General features: G+C 33.2%; 2 protein-coding genes and 1 long non-coding RNA gene across 4 annotated transcripts in view; 2 read left to right on the top strand and 1 right to left on the bottom strand.

Annotated features, from left to right (window-relative positions):
• Positions 1-25221, top strand: part of LOC139516643 (uncharacterized) — a 681292-nt gene that overhangs the window by 203695 nt on the left and 452376 nt on the right. The window lies entirely within an intron of this gene.
• LOC139516632 (vitelline membrane outer layer protein 1-like) lies at positions 454-2017 on the top strand. The gene is made up of 3 exons (XM_071306836.1): positions 454-719; positions 891-1091; positions 1754-2017. The coding sequence occupies exons 1-3, from the start codon at positions 534-536 to the stop codon at positions 1994-1996; spliced, it is 630 nt and encodes a 209-aa protein (XP_071162937.1). The 5' UTR covers positions 454-533; the 3' UTR covers positions 1997-2017.
• LOC139516630 (metallo-beta-lactamase domain-containing protein 1-like) lies at positions 3523-23670 on the bottom strand. Of its 2 annotated transcripts, none has more exons than XM_071306831.1 (6): positions 23550-23670; positions 10091-10169; positions 9175-9273; positions 7917-8080; positions 6666-6780; positions 3523-6252 (listed from the first exon to the last, which is right to left on the bottom strand). In XM_071306831.1, the coding sequence occupies exons 2-6, from the start codon at positions 10140-10142 to the stop codon at positions 5987-5989; spliced, it is 696 nt and encodes a 231-aa protein (XP_071162932.1). In that variant the 5' UTR covers positions 10143-10169; positions 23550-23670; the 3' UTR covers positions 3523-5986. The 2 variants fall into 2 exon arrangements, with proteins under 2 accessions (XP_071162932.1, XP_071162933.1); XM_071306832.1 differs by having other exon boundaries at positions 5674-6252; positions 23496-23592.

The following is a 25221-nucleotide window of genomic DNA, read 5'->3' as shown; positions in this document are numbered from 1 at the left end:
ACAAATCCGGGTTACAAACTAAAACTAAGGGAAACTTATCAAATATAAGAGAACTACGACACAACAGAGGCACAACAGCGAATATATATTTGTCTTTAAACTAGTAGCTAGACTATGTGTCACGCTTTATATAGAACGGAATTTAAATGATAAATGTGACCACCAGAGATATGCCATGAACATAATTTAAATATGTCTGTGGAGCAAACTACAACATGTTTAAGTTTAAGTTTTTGAACATGTATTAAAAAAATACTGATCTCTTAGGAAGACTCAAAACGGAAAATTCCCTTATCAAATGGCAACGTCAAAAGCTCAAACACAACAAACGAATGGACAACATTTGTCATATTCCTGCCTTGATATGTAACAGTGCGAACGTCTTATCAAAATCACTCCAACTTGATTCGTAGCTCTAAGTAAATGATATCGGACTTCCGGGTGGTTATTGGTATAACAAGTACACTCTAAGATAATAATTGAATGGCGTTGTATGCTTATCTCTCAAAATAAAAGGTGAATATAGAGAGACAATGACAGTTACACAGTTTTTCCTTATTTTAAGCTTAGTAGTTTATTGTGAATCTCTTTTGATTACACATGATTCTCCTCGCAATGTGGTGAAAGTTTTACAAATTGACAATGGTGATGACTGGGGCACTTGGAACCCTCCTCAATATTGTGCTGACGGGCATTTTGCAATGGGATACAATATGAAGGTAATGTACTAACATCACCAAGTCCCGGATTGGAATAGTTCATATTTTAGAATGACTTGTCGGTACCTTATACTAGCTTTTGTCGAATTGATAATTTTGCAGCTTTAATATAGACAGTTGACTTATCATTGTTACACCGTTTGCTTACTTTAACTTCCTTTTGTGAATCAGATTGAAGTTCCTCAAGGTAGCGGCGACGATACTGCACTAAACAGCATTCTGCTTAAATGTGGATCAGCAGCTGGTCAATATGGTGGATATATCGTTTCCGGTCAAGGTACATGGGGAGGATGGGTAGGAGAAACATTATGTGAAAACACAGAAACTCAAAAGTTCTTGACATCATTTGCTCTACAAGTAGAAAATAGACAGGTAAACATCCAGTTTGCATTTTGTATGTATATGACTCAGATAGCTACGCACACCGACGGTGTTGACCTAAAATTGTGTGTTTAAAAGATCACAACTATTTAAAAACTCGGAAACATAGGATGAAATTTAGCTACCATATTCAAACTAATTGTCTAGGCAAAATTGTCTCAAATCATTTCAGTTATACAGACCACAGGTCCTTAGTTAATGTTTTAGTATGATGTTTCATCAATTATTCTGTGTGATCTACGTGAACATTTGAACATATGAATACCAGTATACGATTAAGTGATTTGACAATCTCGCTCGTTACCAATGTTAAGATTGAAAAGAGTACATTGTAACTATTTGATCTTTGTTTGCTTAACGTCCAGTGGCAATATTTCATAAATGTTCAGGACAAGTGCAATAATATTTATGTATCATGTGATGCAAGAAGGGAGAAGGAGAAAAGGGGCAATTGCTCTTGGTAACTTCTAGTTCTGTATGGTATATCAACACAGAAGTCAGTGATTCGCCACTGACATGATTCTCCTAAATAGTCCGTTCATTAAATTCTGATTTTTTTTTTTTTAAACTTATATTTCACCTATTTTCCTTAAATCGAGGATATAAAAAAAAAACCAACGTAATGATTATCAAAGTAATTTCTTTTATTACAGGGAGGTAGCGATGACACAGCAGCAAATTTCGCAAAATTCAAATGCCGAGATTTAGATGTAGAGCCTGAGTATGACCTTGCACATCCCCCAGGACATGGCGAATGGGGATCCTATGGGGCATGGAGTCAAAGTTGTCCTCTTAGTTCAGCTATTTGTGGTATTCAAACTAGAGTAGAATCTCCACAAGGTTCCGGAGACGATACAGCGCTAAATGACGTCAAATTTTATTGTTGTTCTGTATAAATATATCGGCTGATCGAGCTATTCCTGTCTTTTCTTTAACTATTTGTGTCAAAACAAATTCTGAGGTGCAAAGTGGGACATCTTCACGGTGAAAAACAAAATGACAAAGCTATACACGTTAAAAATACAAGGAATGAGAATCTAGAATTGAAACTTCTATAACATCTTTAAAACTTGTACTTCAAATCATTTTGTTATTTAAAACAGTTTCTTCTGAATTGCTCGTATACCTTTCGATAAAAACAGTTGACAATCTGTTACATGTGATTTCTTTTTTCTGAACACCCAGTCCACTAGGAGTCAAAGAGTATGATAGTAAATGTATCATTAATTTGTTTTAATAATTTCAAAAACTCTGCACAATGGTGAAAAAACGTAACCTCGTCAGAATGGAGTGGAATAATACGGTGCCTTGTGTAAGGATATCATTATGATATCAATAATACACGTAACACTTTCTCCGCAACAATTTTTTGATGCTTCGTAGGTGGACTGTTGCAATGCAAAATACCAGCCTCTTGTTTCAAGTAGTCTAAATGTTTATGCAATTCAATCACAATCAAACGACTTTGGAAAGGATGATTATGGTTTCATTCTTGGTTTATTCTCGTCCAGATTGCACATAAAATATTCGACATTGAAGGGAGACAAATATCACAGTCAATCAACCTATCAATTGGGTAGCCAAAACGAAAACATTCAAGTTTCGCATTTTTTTTCTTTAGTCTCAGATATTTGAGTTTGCAGTCTTTAGTTACTGAATAACTGATCAAATCAATAAAACGTAACCTTACTGCCCAATTGTGACTTTGAAGCCAATAATATGTTTTTTGTCATACTGAAATATACCTCAACAAATAAACGAAATAAGTGTAGATGACCTGTCATAAACACAGACTAAACTCATTAAAAAATCATCACCAACAAATTATTGATTGATTGGTGTTTAACGCCACTTCCAACACAGTTGTTCGATTGAGTGGTAATTTTTTTATTAGTGGAGTAAGCCAGAGTGCCCGAAGATGACCACCAATCTTCTGTAGGAAAACTAACACTCATTTGGTTCACAGTATTTTACCAGACATGTTTTATATGTCTCTGCTGTTACATTATTGTACTTTATGATACCGGTAATCATTATTAAAAAGGATTTATAAACGATCAGAATTTGGGTCACAACTTGTGCATACTAACCTTGAATTTAGAGATAAACTTTAAATTTTTTTTTTCAAAACACAATTAGCCCATATTTTTTAGAATGGAAATTTAAAGGGTTAACATTGCAAAAAAATAATCAGCTAATATGCGAATAAAAGGTTCATACTACTGTTTATTTCAACAGTCCAAACCCTTTAAGTTCTTTAAAAATCAGCAGAGAAACCAAACATTAACTCAATCAAAAACTCATCACAGTAAAGACATACTTAAATTTAGCTCAATATGTTACAGAGTATTGGAATGACGACAAGGGTAAAACAATAAGGACCACCACTTTGTGGCATGGCCATGTATAAAAAAAATGTAGATTAAAAACATATTGAACTTTTAATCACTCATAAACATTAGCACTCCAAAACAAATACATGATTGAAAAAATAAATATTGCATCAGTATATTATTAAGCCCGAAATAAATATATGCATGGAAGTAATATTCAGGGCTATCCCAGAAAGATGAATGTGGGAAGGTAGGACGAGAAGTCTAATTGTTTTGACCTAGTGTATGTTGTTTGTCTATTCCATGCAAATTGTTCAAAGCATGTTGGTCTTTTCCAGGTATTATTCAACTTTCTGACAGCTAATTTACCTTGATTTTAATGCGAGGGTAATAAAGTAGGGTCAGTTCAAAAAGGCCGCAAAAACTGCATTTTTGTCTGACTTTTGTTTTAAAATGGCAAACCCATTTTAAATGTCATTTTCAGGTTTGGCACAAGTCTTGAATATTATCATGATTATTTATCGGTAAAGTCCAGACAATAGGACCATTTTGAAAGCCCTTGTCTGTGGTGTAATTTAGTAAGTTTCTTACACCCCTCCCCTAAACCACATCCATTTTAATAATAATAGTCCTCACTCTTTGGCAATTAGTATAAATGAAGATATGCAATACATTAGATGTAAAATAACCCTTATCAAACATCCATGTACAATGCAGAGAAAAGGTGAAATTGTTAACTCTGTAGACTTAAGAATATCTAAACAGTCTCAATAATTTTCAATAAATGGCACAGTCAAGAATAAAACAATTAATGAAGGCTACACTAGGTGCAGCAGGATATATGTCATATTATAATAACAAAAAAATACCTAAGATTTTGTTAAAAATGTTGACTTATTATGCTGTAAGGTTTCTGTCTCCAATTTTTTTTAACTCAAGTGTTTTCTTTTATTCAGTTAATATTTATGGTGTTTGTCCTCTTTCTTCACTTCTGTCTTTGAAATTGTTACTTGCTATGTCTTTCAGACAAGCACTTGTACTACATTTTCAGATATTCAGATAAAGGTTCAAATATTCTGGCTTTAAGCCATTTTCTTTAGATTATTGGTTGGTATAACTAATATATATATTTCAAAATTAATGAGTTTTTGCTTTGCAAAAATAATAAATGACAATAATAAACACAATGTAATAATATAATGCATCTGTTTCTTAGACGAAAAAGTATTTTTTTGCAATAAATAAAAGAAACAAGTTACAAAACATCTGAAGGTAATAAAATAAAAAAAAGCAGTGTGTAACTGTAGAAGAGGTTTTCAATGTAGGTACTTGTATTTAAATAGTGATCAAACTTCTAAGATATATCAATAATTAAACAATCTGTCTAAAAATACATGACCAAATTCAAAAGGGAATAGACTAGAAAACTAGCTATGGTCATGTTTGGAATACAGAAGTGGAATGATTAATTATATATGTGGTAACCAATATCTGTTCAACTAAGGCCAAATAAAAATATATGGGTGGTTCCAGTAACCCTACCGTCCCTACTTTTTCATCTTAAAAATAGCCTACCCTAAAGATTTTATTGTCATTTTTCATTAAGCACTGTTAAAGTCAGAATGTTGCTTCCATAGACTCAATGTAAAAAAAACCACCATGAAATAAAAAAATCCCTACCTACCTACCCTAACTTTTTTTCAGTTTTTCATGTAACTGGAACCACACATACTTTTTTATTTGGCCTAAGTATAAATTTTCTATAAGCTGTATGACAAGTTTGACAAAACCACCAAAATACAATTTCTTCTCAATCTACAAAAATTGGTACCCACTACAATTAATGAATCAACACTACATGCACCATGATATGAATACTACAAATTGATTCAGATTGAATCAGCATGAAGAGTCTTAGAAAAATTATGCTATTTCATGGTCATGATATTGCATTGTTTTAAATTACAATGAAGGTATAAAGTTTGACACAAAGCTTGTATGAATATGAATCATTTTTGGTTGCTTTTTCATGGTGTTATTACCCTGTTCTGATACTAAGGTGGATAGAATTTTGTAATTGTTCTGAAAGAAATCATAAAGGATAAAGAAATTTGTTACTTGCAATATCATCATATTTGTACATGACCGAATAGTCAATCATAACCTGTTTAAAGCTCTATTGATTCTATTCAAATTGCAGATGTCCTCAATAAAACAGAAAAGAAAGTATGAACACAATATAGTAAATTATATATATTTGTCTTTCAGCTGAAAACAAATGCCAAAGCCATGCAAACCATATTTAGCCAGCCTGGTCCATCTAATAGTGTTGTTGGCAAAGCGTAAATCAACTCACAAACCCTGAAGATTGTCAAATAACATTGTTCATTTAGGTGTAGGCATAATAAGTACATGTTCCATAATGAAAAGTACCATAACCTTTACATGAATGAATAATAATGCTACAGATCATGATTAATCGTGTCATTGATCATGATTAATCGTGTCATTGATCATGATTATGCCATTGATCATCATTATCACATCTTGCTGTTAAACCACATCATCACACACAATGTATTCTGATGTCTCAGAAATTATACCAGTAGGCGTTATAGCAGTAAACTCTTCATAAAAGACCACTTGCATCTGAGTCTTGTAACTTTCTGGGACCTTAAACATTGGTCCATGACCAGGTATGATATAGTCTGCAATTTGTAATATGCCAATACGATTTGCTTCCTGATCTTCTGGGTTTTCACTATTGTCTTGCCATATACTTGGCTCACGAAGATCTTCAAAGCATTCAAATAAATCTCCTGTAAATCAAAATAAAAGTAATTACATACAAAATTTTAAAACAAGAACTTGTCCATAGTACATGGATGCCCCACTCCCACTTTCATTTTCTATGTTACAGTGATCTATGAAATTGGAGTCAAAACTCTAATTTGAGATTTAAACTAGAAAGATTACTGTAAATTCAGAAACTAATGCAATGTTTTTATTATTGTGAAAAAATGCAACAGGATTATCATTGCAATATTTGAAATTTTTTATGTGAATCAAACAGGAGTTTTCTGAATATCGCAAAACATAAAATCACATTTAAGTCTAAAATGCCCTTAAAAATTTCTGAATTTCAAGTACATCACAGGGAATATGTGTACTAAGTTTCAATTTGATTGGACATCAACTTTATTAAAAACTACATTCCTTGAGTAAACCTTACCTGTTATAGCAACAGTGCCTTTTTCTGTTTCCCTAACGATAACTGAGACATCTTTTCCGGTGTGTCCAGGTGTTGGTACTACTTCTACAAAGTCATCTATTTCATAGGGAATACCCTGAAATTTAATATTAAATAAAAACATGTTTCACACAAGAACTGTAAATAGCTCCAACAATCAAAGCAAATTATAAATCTGAAAAGGATTAATTAACTTTGAGATAAATAACACATGAACTGTGTACAAAAGTCATGTACCATCATCAATATAGAAATGTTTCCACACATCTATGAAAGGGAACTAACTTGATAATTTTGCTCATAAAATGGTTATCCAATAGTTAGCTAACTTTTGAACCATGAAAATGCAGTTATGGTCAGACAAACCTACCAGACATTTGAGCCATAAAATAATTTTATACACCAAATATAGTTGACCTAATGTACAATGAGAAACAAATCTTAACTTAATGCTGTACAGTGAGCTTTAACTGCCTTAATCCACATTATATGGACCATGTAGGCTAGTTGTCTCATTGGCAATCATACCACATCTCCTTATATTATGTTTGTAAATTAAAGAGTTTAATGACAAATCCAACATATATCATGAATAATGTTCTGCAAAAATTAAGATAACTTGACTGCATACATTATTCAATATTCAAGTATATCGAAAACATTTACTGTATAGCGTGTGAAACATTAATAGTAGTTAACAGACAATTCTGGTATTCCCTAATCATTATAATATGATTCTGAAGAAATATAATATGCACCAACAGTCTAAATGAATGCCTTAATAGTTATTTCTAGTTCTTCGTTTTCTTTGGGTTGCTGTATCATAGTATAGAGGTATAATTCTAAATCTACTTTTAAATTAGTTATTTTTTAAATATAATAATTGTTTACTAAGTCTTAACTGTTAGACTTATATTTCAGATCAAACTCTTCTGTTACCTTGTCAACTGTTAGACTTATACTTCAGATCAAACTCTATTGTTACCTTGTCAAATTGATGTAACATATACTGTTAGACTTATACTTCAGATCAAACTCTATTGTTACCTTGTCAAATTGATGTAACATGTACTGTTAGACTTATACTTCAGATCAAACTCTATTGTTACCTTGTCAAATTGATGTAACATGTACTGTTAGACTTATACTTCAGATCAAACTCTATTGTTACCTTGTCAAATTGATGTAACATGTACTGTTAGACTTATACTTCAGATCAAACTCTATTGTTACCTTGTCAAATTGATGTAACATGTACTGTTCTCCGACACATACATCATAACACACTATGTGTACTGCATTAGTAAACAGATTGTTGTTACCAACATGGTCTACATGGCCATGACTACACACTACAAAACTAATCTGTTCTGGTTTCAAACCATGCTTTTCTAATCCTGAAAAAAACAACTTAGATTTAGACAATTCTAAACCTCAAGTATCATAAATGATCTTTTTTTGCCCCACCTACGATAGTAGAGGGGCATAATATTTTCTGGTCTGTGCCTCCGTTCGTCCGTCCGTCAATGCCTCCATTCATTGTACCGTCTGTGCCTCCATTTGTCCGTCCGTCTGTGCGTCCGTTCGCTTCAGGTTAAAGTTTTTGGTCAAGGTAGTTTTTGAAGAAGTTAAAGTCTAATCAACTTGAAACTTAGTACACATGTTCCCTATGATATGATTCTAATTTTAATTCCAAATTAAAGTTTTGACCCTAATTTCACGGTCCACTGAACATAGAAAATGATAGTGCAAGTGGGGCATCCGTGTACTTGGGACACATTCTTGTTTTTATATATGTTACATGTATTTTCTTCTTTACCTTTTAACATAAATATATTGCTACCAGAAAAAGTTCTTACAACCTACATGTATCTATGAAAAATAATTTGGACAATCCTTAAAAAACTCTGTTTAATGTTGCATACCTTATAGGGTTGTGTAGGTAGGTACTAAGATAGGTTTTCTTTTCGAGGTCAACAACATAAGTTGCATGTGTTTGACAAGAAAATGATGTAACACTAAGAAATAAACTAGACACTGGTAGGAATCAAAGGGTCATGGTGTAAAATGTTCCCATTAGGATGCCTCACACAGACCAAGAATGTGTCCATATATGATAAGGATGCCCCACAGGCACTATCATTTTCTATGTTCAGTGGATTGTGAAATTGTGGTCAAAACTGTAAAATGGCATTAAAATTAGAATAGAAAGATCATATCATTGGGAAGATGTATTCTAAGTTTCAAGTTGATTGTACTTCAACTTTATCAAAAGCTAACTTGACCAAAAACTTTAACCTGAGGTGGGACAGACAGACACACAGACCAGAAAACATAATGCCAATAAATGGGGCATTAAAAATCTATACATTTATAATATATTAAGACTGGTATGACAAACTTATTTTGGTTTCTTCCATCTGATTCAGTTGTGGTAGACTAAATCTGCTGAAATAGTTATTTATGAACAAATGATGATATCAAATATTACCATCAAGTATTAACTGTCTGTCCCATGGATTTCCTGTATCCACCATTATATTCTGTGGACCTTTCAGCAAGGTTATTGTGCCTGCAGCTTTCATCAAACCTGCAAATACAGCATTAAACATGTTCATGATGTTAAATGCATTGTTTTTATTTTATATTGAATGCCCGTCCTCAATGGTATTGGTTATGTATGTTAATTGTGTTAGCTAAAAAGACCTTAACATGTTTAATGATAATTTTTTTATTCATTATAGACAGCAGGAATATTTACCTGCCAGGTATTTATATTCCTGTATCTAACAGGAACATTGTCAGTAGTGGAATCATGCAATGTCTTTAAGTTGGTTATTTTTATACTCAAATGCAGTAAAACCAGAAATAAACTACATCATCAATTTATGTACATGAACAAAATGGTGAATACATATGCATGATGTGATAATTGGTTGCAGTAAAAAGTATTGTTATTTGTTTTTCTTCCAGTTCTTTTCAGATAGAATTTTATCTATACATGTATATGTACATTTTATTAATACCAAACACAGTATGACAGTCACATAACAATTAAACAAGGAATATGTTAATCATGTTAATGGGACACAGATGATGCATATAACAATTATAAACTATAAAGGGAGATAACTCAAGAACGGTAAAAGTGACCATTCCCAAATTCCTACTTGATCCAAGTTTTGTGGTTATAAGCATGATAAGCATTGTGTATAATCATGATAATTTCCAAAATGTTCCGTTTTTGTTAAGGCAAACTTCAGTTGTAAAGCATGTAAAAGCGGCATTAGAAAATCTGAAAGATAAAAGTGACACCAATTTATTAAAATTCATTATGTCATGTATGTCAGTATGTACTTTGTGGTAATAAAAACATGATTTTTGAAACATTATAAATAAAGAATTACCTGGTCCATCGGAAACACAATATCCTTCCTTTAACACTATCACTTCATACATTTCTAAGTTGTCAGAGCTGGCCAGAACCTGAAAAATTTACATTATAAATAAGTTTAATTAACATTGTTACGGTCAACATGGTCAATGAAGGCACCAGAGCTAAAGACGTTTAAAATTTATTAGAGCTTAATATAATCAATTAGGCGATTAACAAAATGTCCAACTGGATAGCTGAAGTGAATATCTATAATACTAAAATTACGAGGTCCAATTTATAAGCCGTCATCACGTAAAAACGATGAATCAAAGAATTCAACTTTATATCTAACTAATATAGTACAATGCTGTTGATTAAAAATTACACCACTCCAGGCCTCTTTGTTTCCCACATAATTAATATTGCCAATAATTAAGAAGTTCCGGGTCGAATCCGATACCGATATCAATAGTATATTCACCTGTTACCTATTACCTTATCTGTACGTTCGGCATCTGACAGGCGCACCACCAAACGCTGTCTTTAGGATTTTGCTATAGACACGGGTCGTAATCACAGGGTTGACACTACTAAATTCCATCATTGTCACATTGTTCCCGATTGTAGTATTTTAATCAGTATGACTTTTTAAGATGACAATACGAATAATATAATTCTGGACTTAAAATAAGGCGTATAGGTACAGCATGTACAGTTTTCAATTTGTAAGCCGGAATGATGTAAAACAGCGAATCAAAGAATTCAACTTTAATTATAACTCATTAAGGACAATGCTGTTGATTAAAAAATACTCCTTTCCAGGGACTTTTGTTTTCCAAATAAAATTAATAATACCAATAATTGATAAGTTCCAGGTCGACGGGTTCAAACAGAAAGATGTTGAAAGCAGAGAAAACTGTGCATCTTATAATCGGCATGACTTTATCAGATGACAATACCAATACTAAAATAAGGCTTACACATAGTTATATTCTTTAATTCAGCCACAGACCCGCGATATCACGGGTGTGTTCTAGTATCTACTAAACATCTAAATCAAGTGTGGACACACAAGTATATTTTTTAATATTATACACTGTGTAGTATTATCTTTACACAAGAATGTGCAGGTTTTTTTTATATACTGTAGGAGCATTAATTTTCGTGGGGTTAAATTTTTTGATGTTTTGTCTCTATATATATATATATATATGATTTCATTGGGATTTAATTTCGTGGTTTTAAGTAAATGGAAGTGATATTATGTGAAGGTTAGATTTTGTATTGGTGTTTTAATTTCGTGGATATATTCTATCCACGAAATAAACGAAATTAAATCCTACACAAAAATTTCTGCTTTTACATAGATCTATAAAATGAACTCTTCAGTGGACTGTATAAATTCATTGTTACAGTCAGGACCTTAAAAAAGTGTGTAGTAAACCTTAAACTTTAATAAACCTTTTCGGTCACTTTCATGACTATCATGATCATGACTATAGCAGTAAAACAACATAAAATATTTTTTTTGGAAACGATAACTATCTGTTTTCAGGTTCATCTTGAGTTTTTAGGAGTTCTTGCGAAATTGTGGTACACAAGCTTTTGTTGATATCAAGATATGTAATGCTCTAGTATCTGATCTGATAAACCCTCTCACTCTGAGATTTTGGAATTTGTCTGTCATTGTCTGTCCTACCATGTCTGTCAGACTATCCATCAGAAAGTGATATAGAAAATGAAAAACAATGAAGATTGAATTCTTATGGTGACAAAATTTGCCACAAAATATTAAATTATAAAATAAAAAATGTTTTATATAGTTTACTCCTAAATCATTTTTATTATCAATTAATTTCACCAACATCTTAGCAATGCTGAGGTTAATCACTAAACATGGATCAGATGTCGTCATGGTTTACATAGACCTTTTTCACCATTAAAGCAGCCATATTGAATAGGGGCAATTTCATAATGGAGGTAAAATTATTTGAAAATTATGAAAAAATATTATTGAAACAGAACAGTTGCTTGCAAACAGGCATAAGACTTCCCATATTTCCACCTCCATATATCCAACAAAAAAATATTTATTGAGACTGGATTTAAAGCGGAATACGGCAACTTGTGCATTTTCTACATGCAGTCAGGGGTCCTACTTGTACAAGTAATTTTTATAAACTTGAAGAAGTAAATTTTAATATACTTATATATGTAAATTTGTATGATACTTATACAAGTTAATTTAATTTACTTGTATAGGTTAAAACAAAATTGCCTTAGACATTCAGATTTTTTTACTTGTATAAGTGAAAAAGTCATCCAATCTTCTTAAATTCTTAGGATTTCTTTGCTCTAATAGAATTTTAAATTGTTTGTCCTTTGCAGATGTCTTTACTAATCATTTAAGTGTAATTTCATGGGCAGTGAAAATCCCATTTGTCTATTATCTTCAGAACACTGCTGATTTACCATATCCAGAAATCAACGCCACTTTGCTTATTTGAATATTATACTAAAGAAATCGGATACGGGTCACGGAAATTACATTAAAATGATAGGGAATTTTGAAAAAATGTCTGTTTTAATTTTAATTTAAGTGATAGACAGGTTGCCAGGGCAGAAAATGAATATACACAACAATATACACCATTTAAACGAAACATAATGACTGTTGTTGCAAAAATACAGGTTCCTGAGCTATTTTAAAAATCGAAGCGAGAGGCTTAAAACATTGCAATGTAAAATGCAGGCTATAATGGCTGAAACGTCAAATTTGCAAACTTCGTGTTGAAAATTGGCTTACAAGGCCATTACAAAAACAGGTTGCCGGGGTAAAATTTGAAACTTGAATTTCCAAAGAATAAGCAAGTCCAAACCTTGTATATGTAGTCATTGAACTCTAGGTTCCCACGTAAAATTAAAATGTCACTATTTCAAGAAGAATACACTCACAAAAGCACGAAAAATTCACTAAATTCGCGTTCATTGTTTTGATTTTGACCGCCCGACAACTTTACGGAAATATCAAAGTGATTGTAAACAAGGACTCTGTGACGGGCAACTTATAATATCCGTGTTTTAAAGATTTTAATGATATCAAGCCTATCAAGCCAGTCTAGTTCAAACTACTATCACGTGGTACAATTCTCATTTACATATTATGAATATTAATTAGCAAAACCACTACTAATTTCTGGCTATGCAACCCCCCAAGGAGCAATATTTGAAGGCCTTGTACAAATACTTAAGACCTTTGCACAATCAGTTTCTTTGTTGAATTATAAATGAGATGAAACATTGAACTCTACTAAAAAATTATGAGCCAATTTGGGAAAAATCATTAAAGGCTTGTTTTTTTCATTTCAAAACTTGAAAATTTTTGTGGGATTGTAATTTTTTTTTACTTATACAAGTAAATTTTTGAGAAAATTTACTTAAACAAGTAAATTTTTGAGAAAATTAAGGGGAGATTATTCAAACATTATAATTCACTTATATAAGGCCACACCAATTTGATTTATAGTTCTTTGGATTTTCCCGCTCCTGTTTTTGAGAAGTTTTCAACCAAAAAACAAAAACTACTGCTTCCGTATTTTTTTGGTCCGCATGCCGCTCCGAAATCAGTCTTGCCTTGAATTTTTTTTTTCTCACTGACGCTTTATTTTTGCATATAATCAAATCTGGGTTCAAATGCACGTGTGATCAATCAATAAAAAGTGAAAGGAAATATAAAAATCAAAATGTCAAGCCATCAGTTGTTGTGGTTTCGGCTCAATGCCGAGGACAGGCAATCATTGAACAAACGGCTATCCGTTTTCGTCATCATTTACATTCGAAGATATCTTTTATGAATCCAAAAGGGTAAAGTCTGTCAATATTTCGTTTGATGATATCAAACGCATACAAATTCGACAACAGCCGTCGGCATTACCTATCATAGTCTGAGATTACTCTGACGTCTAACGGCTGGTTTGCCAGACAAGCTGGGGCTGGGGCTTATCTGGCAAAACAGTCGTTGAACGAGTAATTTTGGACTACCCTTTTCAATGTTGGCACTGACATGGATATTTCTGTGTTGGGAGAGTTAAACTGTAAATTTGTGAATTTTGAAAAAAGATAGAAGAAACCCTCCGAACAATAATTTAAATGAATTACCAACAGGTCCCCCTAAAAAATGTGTTCACAGTGTTAATGAAAAAAACAATAGAACTCCCTAAAACCCAAAACCAAAATCGTGTGAACAGGGCAAGGAGAAATTGATAGGCCCAGAGAAACAGTTGTGTGACCTTATTGACCTGGCTAGTACTATAGAGTGTGGGTGATCTTCACATACTTTAGAATCAGGGACAATTGTGCAGAATAAACTTTAAAATGCTTTGTGGTATATACAAATGTAAAAAAACTACTTCCATAAAAGACTGCAATTTACTGTGAAATATGTCAAGATCCTACTATCAAAATAAAATCTATCAGATATTAAAAATTTATTCATTCCCAGAGTGCATCTTGCAATTCACAGTAGTAGCTAGTTTTGATGAGAACACATATCCTTCTGTTTGTCTTTTAGTTTCCAAGCACAGCTCTTAATATTACAATAAGGAGGTGTGGTTAATTACATTTGTACCAATAAGACAACTACAAAATGTATCCACCAAAATTCAAAAGAAGTAGATGTAAGCAATTATAGGCAACCAAAAATTCTTCAACCATGAGAAAATCCCATGTTTTGTTTAGGGCCTTTCTACAATTAATTGTCTGGGGGGGAGGAAGGCACCTGTATTAAAATGTTATTGGTGGTGGGTACATGTATTTAAGAAAGATTGCTTGAACATTTAAAAGAAATATCCAATTTAAAATGTATGCATGGTGGGGTCAAATAAAAAGTGCCCTCCTTTCCTCCCCCCATACATTTATTTTTGGAACAGCCCTTAGTGCAATTTAATTCAATCTTCAACATTGCCAAAAAAGGCTGTTCACCAAAAAATTACAAACTAAAAGTATCAATTTAGTAATTGTCATGTGTTTTGCATGCTCTTTACATTTGTGAAGGTCATTGGTATTGCCATTTCTAAGTCACATTTAAGAGTTTTTTTTCAAATATTTGCTGCTGCAAGGTGAAAAAGTCTACAGTTGTTTGCTTAGAGTCAGAACAATGTATTCAAATGTTACATGTATGACTTAATTTATCTTTCAACATTTGATGCACCAACTGATGTACTTAATCTCTACTTTACTTCTGATCTGACTACATGTACAATCTATTGTTCATTATAATTGAAAGCTGTGATCAGGTAAATTCCACTCAGTTATGCCTCAATGAACACATTTCTACTGTTAGATTTAACATAAAATTAAGACTAAGAGGTCAACTGTCCCCATTGTTGTTGATTATGTGTTCAGATAGGTACACAATACAATGTAGATTGCAAGGTCGAATTCTGTCAGTTTAGTTTAGCAGAAAACTGGGCATCACAATTTTTAGTAAAGTGCAGTATAAAATTGAGAATGGAAATGGGGAATGTGTCAAAGAGACAACAACCCGACCAAATAAAAAACAACAGCAGAGGGTCACCAACAGGTCTTCAATGTAGCGGGAAATACCTGCACCCGGAGGCGTCCTTCAGCTGGCCCCTAAACAAATATATACTAGTCCAGTGATAATGAACGCCATACTAATTTCCAAATTGTACACAAGAAACTAAAATTAAAATAATACAAGACTAACAAATGCCAGAGGCTCCTGACTTGGGACAGGCGCAAAAATGCGGCGGGGTTAAACATGTTTGTAAAATCTCAACCCTCCCCCTATACCTCTAACCAATGTAGAAAAGTAAACGCATAACAATACGCACATTAAAATTCAGTTCAAGAAAAGTCCGAGTCTGATGTCAGAAGATGTAACCAAAGAAAATAAACAAAATGACAATAATACATAAATAACAACAGACTACTAGCAGTTAACTGACATGCCAGCTCCAGACTTCAATTAAACTGACTGAAAGATTATGGTTTCATCATATGAACATCAGGCACAATCCTTCCTGTTAGGGGTTTAGTATCATACCATCATAACATATATGAAAAGAACATAACCTGTGTCATGCCAACAACTGTTTTTAGAATAACTGTGTTTAATTCCGATGCAAAGACCTTATCAGTGACTCAATATTAACGCCAAAATATGCAATCTTTAATGACTTGACAACAGTATCCGTCGTAATTATATCCCTTCTTAATATGTCTATTCAAAGGTTTTGTAAGTTTCTGAGGTGAATACTGACACCTTTGTGCTTTATAAAGAAGATTTCCATAAAAAATTGGATGTGAAATACCTGAATGTATTAGAAGTCTGCATGTTGAGCTATATTTACGAATGATGTCTTTATACTGATGATAAAATTTAGTAAATGTTTTGACTAGTTTGTGATATCGAAAACCCTGGTGTAATAATTTTTCAGTAATACATAAATTTCTCTCGTTAAAATCTAAAACATTGTTACATACACGAGCGAATCGTACAAGTTGAGATATATAAAAACCGTAAGATGGTGACAAGGGAACGTCACCATCTAAAAACGGATAATTAACAATAGGAAATGAAAAATCATCCCTTTTATCATAAATTTTAGTATTCAGCTTCATTTACTTGATCATGTTGATGCATATGAATTATAATGCTATAGATTATAGCCAATATAACTAGAAAATGAACATTCACCATCTTCCTGCTTAAAATGCTGTCTAAACAAATGTATCCCTCTATAAGTGTCATTAACAACGCATTTTCATGTTTAACATGCTTGATTAAAGTTATTTTCTTTTGATCAATTATATTTTCTTTTTAAGTTTTTCTCTTTTAAATACCATTTTTGGGAAGGACTAATGACAGACAATTACCCGGATAGTGACAGGACAGGTGACCTGATGCGAATTATATAGTCATAATTGTTTTGTTATTTGGTAGATTTTCTTAACTCTCTTGCTGCCAGTTATTTTTCAAGGTTGCATTTCGTTTTGTCAGAAAATATGACAGCTCTACGTGACAGACATCGAATGTCTAACAATGATGTCATTCAATATATGAAGTCACTCCATCATGACCATTCCATTTGGGACCCATTGAAGTAAAATGTAACACTGTTTAATAGTTGGTCTTTTATTTAAAAAAGATACAGCAATGAGGAGAAGCTTTCATAAATTGAACTAGAGGCTCTAAAGAGCCTGTGTCGCTCACCTTGGTCTATATGTGCATGCATATTAAACAAAGGACACAAATGGATTCATGACAAAATTGTATTTTGGTGATGGTGATGTGTTTGAAGTTCTTACTTTACTGAACGTTCTTGCTTCTTACAATTATATCTATAATGAACTTTGCCCATTAGTAACAGAGAAAAATATTTGGTAAAAATTTACATAAATTTACCAAATTAATGAAAATTGTTAAAAATTTACTATAAAGGGCAATAACTCCTTAAGGGGTCAATTGACCATTTAGGTCATGTTGACTTATTTGTAGATCTTACTTTGATGAACATTATCTCTGTTTAGTTTATCGCTATCTATAACAGTATTCAAGATAATAACCAAAAACAGCAAAATTTCTTTAAAAATTACCAATTGGAGGGCAGCAACCCAACAACCGGTTGTCCAATTCATTTGAATATTTCAGGGCAGATATATATTGACTTAATTAACAATTTAACTCCTTGTCAGATTTCCTCTAAATGATTTGGTTTTAGAGTTATAAGCCAAAAACTGCATTTTACCCCTATGTTCTATTTTTAGCCCTGGTGGCCATCTTGGTTGGTTGACTGGGTCACGCCACACATTTTTTAAACTAAATACCCCAAAGATGATTGTGGCCAAGTTTGGATTAATTTGGCCCATTAGTTTCAGAGGAGAAGATTTTTGTAAAAGATTACTTAGATTTATGAATCAAAGCGCTGTAAGCACTGTAGGCAGTTAACCAAACACCAAGGCAAACACAATAGACCACTTTCGAGTTCATATTTTATCAAGGTTTTCAATAGCAACGCATATATCAAGTATATTTTTTTTCGTGGTCATGAGTCTTGAGTCAGCAGTGGTACAAATTCGCAATGATTGCAGTTCTTCTAGTTGATCGTAATTGTTCGTATTACTAGTAGTTGACTGTTAGTAGTTCAAGTTGACTTAAGTACGAGCTTGTAAAAGTATGAATGGACTTACTTCCCTTGAAAGAAAACTGAGTTTGTGTTCTACAGTACAAAAGTTATGAGACACAAATCAGACAAATGTTTACTACTACAGGGATCAATGGTGAGGTCTGACTGACCTGTCCAAAGTAAATGTAAATGACTCCCACCTTCACCCCAAGTCCATGATGTCTAAGTTTGGAATAAAAATGATAGGTGTTAGGTCTAGCAAAATGGTATGCATGTGTGACGCCTATGAGACTGACCTTGTATGTTATTCAATCTTTTTGAAATGACAAACAGGAATGAATATGGTTTAGGAGTCGGTATCTCAATATTTTACAAGTTTTCAAAAAACACTCAGGAGGATGTGGGGTGACCCTAGGGACTACCCCTACTTTTACTTTGTATTTTTTATATTGTCCCATAAATGAATATATATGGTTTAGGGGTGGGGATCTCAACCGTTATCAAGTTTTCAAACAGGAGGGGGTTGGGGACCCCAGTGACTTCCCCTATATTTCATTTGATTTGTTATATTGTCCAATACATGAATATATATGGTTGAAGGGTTGGGATCTCATCTGTTTCAAAGTTATCAAACAGGATTGGGTAGGGTGACCCTTAGGACTCTCCCTATATTTCATTTGATTAGTTCTTTTGTCCCATACATGAAAATATATGGTTTAATTTAAAGGTGGGGATCTCCGACTGTTTCCAAGTTCTCAAACAACAGGAGGGGTGGGGTGACTGCAGGGACTCCCCCTATATTTTATTTGATTTGTCATTTAGTCCCATACATGATTATATATGGTTAAGGGGGGAGGATCTCGACTGTTTCCAAGTTCTCAAACAAGAGGGTGCAGTGACCCTAGGGACTCCCCCTATAATTCATTTGATTGGTTATATATTGTCCAATACATGAATATATATGGTTTAGGGGTGGGGATCTCAACCGTTTTCAAATTCTCAAACAGGAAGGGGTAGATTGGCCCTACCAACTCCACCTATATTTCATATGATTTGTTATATTGTCCCATACATGAATATATATGGTTTAGGGGTGGGGATCTCGACCGTTTCCAAGTTCTCAAACAGTAGGGATGGGATGACCCACAGGGAATCCCCCTATATTTCATTTGATTTATTATATTGTCCCATACATGAATATATATATATGGTTTAGGGGTGGGGATCTCGACTGTTTCAAAGTTCCCAAACAGGAGGGGTGGGGTGACCCCAGGGACTCCCCCTGTATTTCATTTGATTGGTTATATTGTCCCATACATGAATAAATATGGTTGAGGGTGGGGATCTCGACTGTTTTCAAGTTCTAAAGCAGAAGGTGGTGGGTGACCCTAGGGAAATCACCTATATTTCATTTGATTAGTTATATAGACCCATACATGAATGTATATGGTTGAGAGGTGGGGATCTCATCCGTTTCAAAGTTATCAATCAGGAGGGGTAGAGTGCCCCAAAGGACTCCACATATATATCATATGATTTGCTTACATTCAGGTATACTGTATAATCTAGTTGCACTATATGTGTAAAATAAGAAACTTCCAGCTATTTTAACTGACCCATCAAAATTGAGAGAAAAAAATACCCATTGAAATTGCAGTAATATGTTTACACTTTAAAAGCATCTAACTTGCTTTACCAGCATTTATCACTGATAAAGAAAATTTATACTGTCACAAGGACCATATATATTGTTAGATATACTGTTCCCAGCTGTCAAAAAGACACACATTGTATTGGATTTTGACATTAAAATTTGTCAAAAAGTAATTTTAAGTTTCAGTACAAAATATTTTCTGTTTTTTCATTCTTTTACATATATCTTTTGGTTTTCAATAATAGTGTTTCTATCTATTTACCATGCAAAGATGTATTTTGTCATCTGTCTGATTTTTTTTTAAATTTGATCGCCAAAACCCGGAATTTTCCATATCCGCTTCCGGAATCGGATCCGATATTGTAATTTTCTTCTCACGTCAGCCATTTTGTTTTAAATGTTGTTTTTGTCAGATACGATTTTACTCGAATTTACACATTCTTTGTCGGCGATTTTCTGTATAAAGCTAGCGGTTGAACAAAATGAACATCGCTGACATGAATTATAATGCTAAAAACAAGTTTTGAGGTCGTTTATTAGGAGACTTTGGTAAAAAGGTTTGCAAAGATATTTTTTTATTTCCTCTCAAGTCGGGCATGTCGAGAGTAGCTAGTAACCAAGTCGAAAGTCCGACTGCAAAAGTGGAAGGTCGCAGACCTCGGACAACCGCTAATTTGAACCCCTACCTCCAAATTGAAAAAATACAAAAATTTCGTCTTATAATTTAAAATTGCCGCCAACAGCATGAACAGTGGAACTTATTTTCAGACTACTGACGTAGTTGACTACGTATTGACGACAAACAATATTCCTACGACTTTTGCCATTTGGGAAATCTAATCTACTTGTCTTCAGAGATTTTCTGCGATTAAACATTTCATACATTTGTTCTTTGACAGCTTAGCCAAAATCTAAGGGGATAATAAACTACATAAAGATTCTTAACGTGCCCTACTTCCTATGTGCAACTTCAAAACTTTTGGATAAATCGACGATCATTTAAGGTTTTTCTGGTCATATTTTTTGTGATCAAGAATTAAAAGTATGAAAAAACTGTCCAATTAGTTATAAATAACATAACATTCAGCTAGATAATAACAATGACACATATTTCAGCATTAATTGGGTAGAACACAAATCTAGGGTGCTCGCATAAGGCAGCTTAACTGCCTAAAAATGGTTAAAAATTGACTATAAAGGGCAATAACTCCTAAAAGGGTCAACTGACCATTTCGGTCATGTTGACTTATTTGTAAATCTAACTTTGCCGAACATTATTGCTGTTTACAGTTTATCTCTATCTATAATAATATTCAAAATAATAACCAACTAGAGGCTCTAAAGAGCCTGTGTCGCTCACCTTGGTCTTGTGCATATTAAACAATGGACACAGATAAATTCATGACATAATTGTGTTTTGGTGATAGTGATGTGTTTGTAGATCTTACTTTACTGAACATTCTTGTTGCTACAATTATCTCTATCTAATGAACTTGGCCCAGTATTACAGTGGAAAATATTTTCTAAAAATTAACAAAAATTTATGAAAAATGTTAAAAATTAACTATAAAGGGCAATAACTCCTTAAGGGGTCAATTGACTATTTTGGTCATGCAAACTTATTTGTAGATCTTATTTTGCTGAACGTTATTGCTGTATACAGTTTATCTCTATCTATAATAATATTCAAGATAATAACAAAAAACGGCAAAATTTCCTTAAAATTACCAATTCAGGACAGTAACCTAACATCCAATCCATGTGAAAACATCAGGGCAGATAGATCTTGACCTGATAAACAATTAAACCCTGTCAGATTTTCTCTTAATGCTTCGGTTTGTGAGTTATAAGCCAAAAACTGCATTTTACCCCCATGTTCTATTATTAGCCTTGGCAGCCATTTTGGTTGATTGAACAGGTCACGCCACTCATTTTTTAAACAAGTTACCCCAATGATGACTGTGGCCAAGTTTAGTTTAATTTGGCCCAGTAGTTTCAGAGAAGAAGATTTTTGTAAAAGATTACTAAGATTTACGAAAAAATGGTTAAAAATTGACTATCAAGGGCAATAACTCCTTCAGGGGTCAACTGACCATTTTGGTCATGCTGACTTATTTGTAAACTTACTTTGCTGAACATTATTGTAGTTTACAGTTTATCTCTATCTATAATAATATTCAAGATAATAACCAAAAACAGCAAAATTTCCTTAAAATTACCCAATTCAGGGGCAGCAACCCAATAACGGGTTGTCGGATTTATCTGAAAATTTGAGGGCAGATAGATCTTGACCTGATAAACAATTTTACACCATGTGAGATTTGCTCTAAATGCTTTGGTTTTTGAGTTATAAGCCAAAAATTGCATTTTACCCCTATGTTCTATTTTTAGCTATGGTGGCCATCTTGGTTGGTTGGCCGGGTCATGCCACACATTTTTTAAACTAAATACCCCAATGATGATTACGGCCAAGTTTGGTTTAATTTGGCCTAGTAGTTTCAGAGGAGAAGATTTTTGTAAAAGTTAACGACGACGGACGACGTCGACGGACGACAGACGACGACGGACGACAAGTGATGGGAAAAGCTCACTTGGCCCTTCGGGCCAGGTGAGCTAAAAACGGCAAAATTTCCTCAAAATTACCAATTCAGGGGCAGCAACCCAACAACAGGTTGACCGATTCATCTGAAAATTTCAGGGCAGATAGATCATGACCTGATAAACATTTTTACCCCCACATCAGATTTGCTCTAAATGCTTTGTTTTCAGATATATGAGCCAAAATCTACATTTTACCCCTATGTTCTATTTTCAGCCGTGGCGGCCATCTTGGTTGGTTTGCCGGGTCACGCCACACATTTTTTAAACTAGATACCCCAATGATGATTTTGGTCAAGTTTGGTTAAATTTGGCCCAGTAGTTTCAGAGGAGAAGATTTTTGTAAAAGTTAACGACGACCGACGACGACGACGACGCGGACGCCAAGTGATGAGAAAAGCTCACTTGGCCCTGTGGGCCAGGTGAACTAAAAATGGACATATGTGTTCCTCCAGCACAGTCAGTGTGGACACATGTGTCCCTCCGTCAGCAAAAGGGTTAATTAATATTTGTAGACCTTTGAGATATTAAACTATATTATATGAAAAATCAAATAAAATTAGTGAAAAAAAATATTGCTGACCCTACAGATTTCACACTCACTGGATAAATATAAAACGTCTCAATAATAGTCAACGATTTTTCCCACGAGGTCGCTGGATCGTTAGTAACGGTTACAAGTAACAATACATGTACACAATAAAATAAATTATATAAACGCCTAAAAAGTGTACACAACAACACCAATAACATAAAAAAGAACTATAAATGTAATTATTTATAAAATATTTCGGATAACAGATATCCTTCATCAGTATATATGATTGTGATGTTGAATGAATCATTTATCAGTCTACTTAGATTAAGCTGTTACAATCTTAAAATTTATACAATAAATAAACAAATTGCAAAATAATAAAAAGAAAGTATAAAAATAAATTCGGTACTTAGAACGCGGAACGGCCCTCAGCAGACGTCAAGATAATTTATCTAGACAAAACAAGCTACAAATAATTTAATGTAAGTTTTCCTACCTGACATGTCGGCACGCAAGAACAAATAGTATGTGCTTGCTTAATAATACTGACCTTCTTAAATGGTGTTGCAACAGAAGCTTTACTTCCATATAAAGATTAACCCAACTCTTTTCGAGAAATTTCTCGTTTCGGTTTTTATCTAAATATATGATCGAATTCTAATTGCAGCTATTAATTATAGATATAGTACGTCGTTAAATCAAACGCAAAGAAGACTTTATTTAAAACTCCCGAAGAATCCAGTCGTTTCGAGAAAATTTCCTGCTGATTGCCTTCGGTTCAGTTCAAGGTCAAGGTTCAACATTTTATTTATAGACGGAAATAACCTATATTTAGCATTTTGTCTTTTATAGGGAAAATTTACAAGCCTGGGGTGGGGGTAGTAGTTCATTCAAATTTGTATACCACAGCCTGCTTAGGGTGTTTTGCTTTTAGAATTCACAATATTTCATAATGAAAGGATGGATAGTGAAGACCAGTTTGCATCAATTAATAGTATGTACATATATTTAATTAAATTTGCAACTTAATTATATTAATTAATCCCTTTCCACTTTGCGGGTGCGAGTGCTGCCTTGTAGCGGCATTAGCCTGCTCTTTTTCGAAATCTACAAGGGTGTCTTTAACGTGCAAGAGATAAGGCTCTCTCTTAACAATTCAAATGTACATAAAAATACTAAGTATATGGAGCTATTTTTTTCTCGCAGTGCTTTTAAGTCTTTTTATATATACTGTATATATATACGATACAGTTTTGATCCGTATTTACATTTTGTTGAAAATTTCCATTTAGGCTATTTTTTACCTGATTAAATCAAATATGTAATAAAAAATATACCTTTTCGTAAAATGAGGTTGTAATTACAGATATTTCCTCGGCAAAATTCAGATTTGTGGACAAAAAGTCATATTTTTCCCTTCGATAGAAATACACAACTTTTTTGTTTTAAAAGATAAACACAAGCTGTTTCTTTGATAAATTAATTGAAATTTCTATTTTTTATAAATATTCTATGAATTTGTATAATTTTTTATGTTTTTTTTTTTACCAAGGATTTGTATAGTATTACTATACAAATCCTTGTTTTTACAAATAACTCATATTTATCAAATGTTCATGATTGCAGGATAAAAAACGTAATTTTTTGCGGTATATTTTTCAATTAAAAAAAAAAATGCACTATTTACGTTTTCATGAAAGTTGGTACACAAAATCTTCTTATGTAATCAAACCAAATGTCATTTTAAAAAAGAGGGTCCATGAATTCGTTTTCTAGTAAAATCGGGTTGAATGATAAAAATTAGTCATAAACTGCATCTTTTCTCGATAAGTCACTGTTTGACGTCGCGAAAATAACAATTTACGTTAGCAACGTCATTACCTCCCCTGTAACTGTATCGAATGTTTTTCGTGTTTCTGGCCTAATACCACAATTAATCTTCCCCTTTGCTACAATGCATTTTTTGGTAAAAGTCAAATTGAATTAAAAATTTGCACCGCTTCAAACATGAAATAAATGAAACTGCTTATAGACCATTATTATTCTAATAAAATGTGCTTCTAGGACAATCCATCAGTGCTTTTCCTTTTGAGAGCCCTATTAACATGCCAATGGTAGGATTTGAATCTCGTATAAATGACTAAGGCTCATTTGAGGGGTGGTCTGAGGGGCCCTAATCCCGAAATCCCGAGGTGCGTATTTTAACGAAATTCATATCCCGA

Source organism: Mytilus edulis, chromosome 3, assembly GCF_963676685.1.
Source record: "Mytilus edulis chromosome 3, xbMytEdul2.2, whole genome shotgun sequence".
Classification (NCBI taxonomy): domain Eukaryota; kingdom Metazoa; phylum Mollusca; class Bivalvia; order Mytilida; family Mytilidae; genus Mytilus; species Mytilus edulis.
The sequence above is the reverse complement of the archived record's forward strand: the minus strand, read 5'-3'. Positions and strand labels throughout refer to the sequence as shown.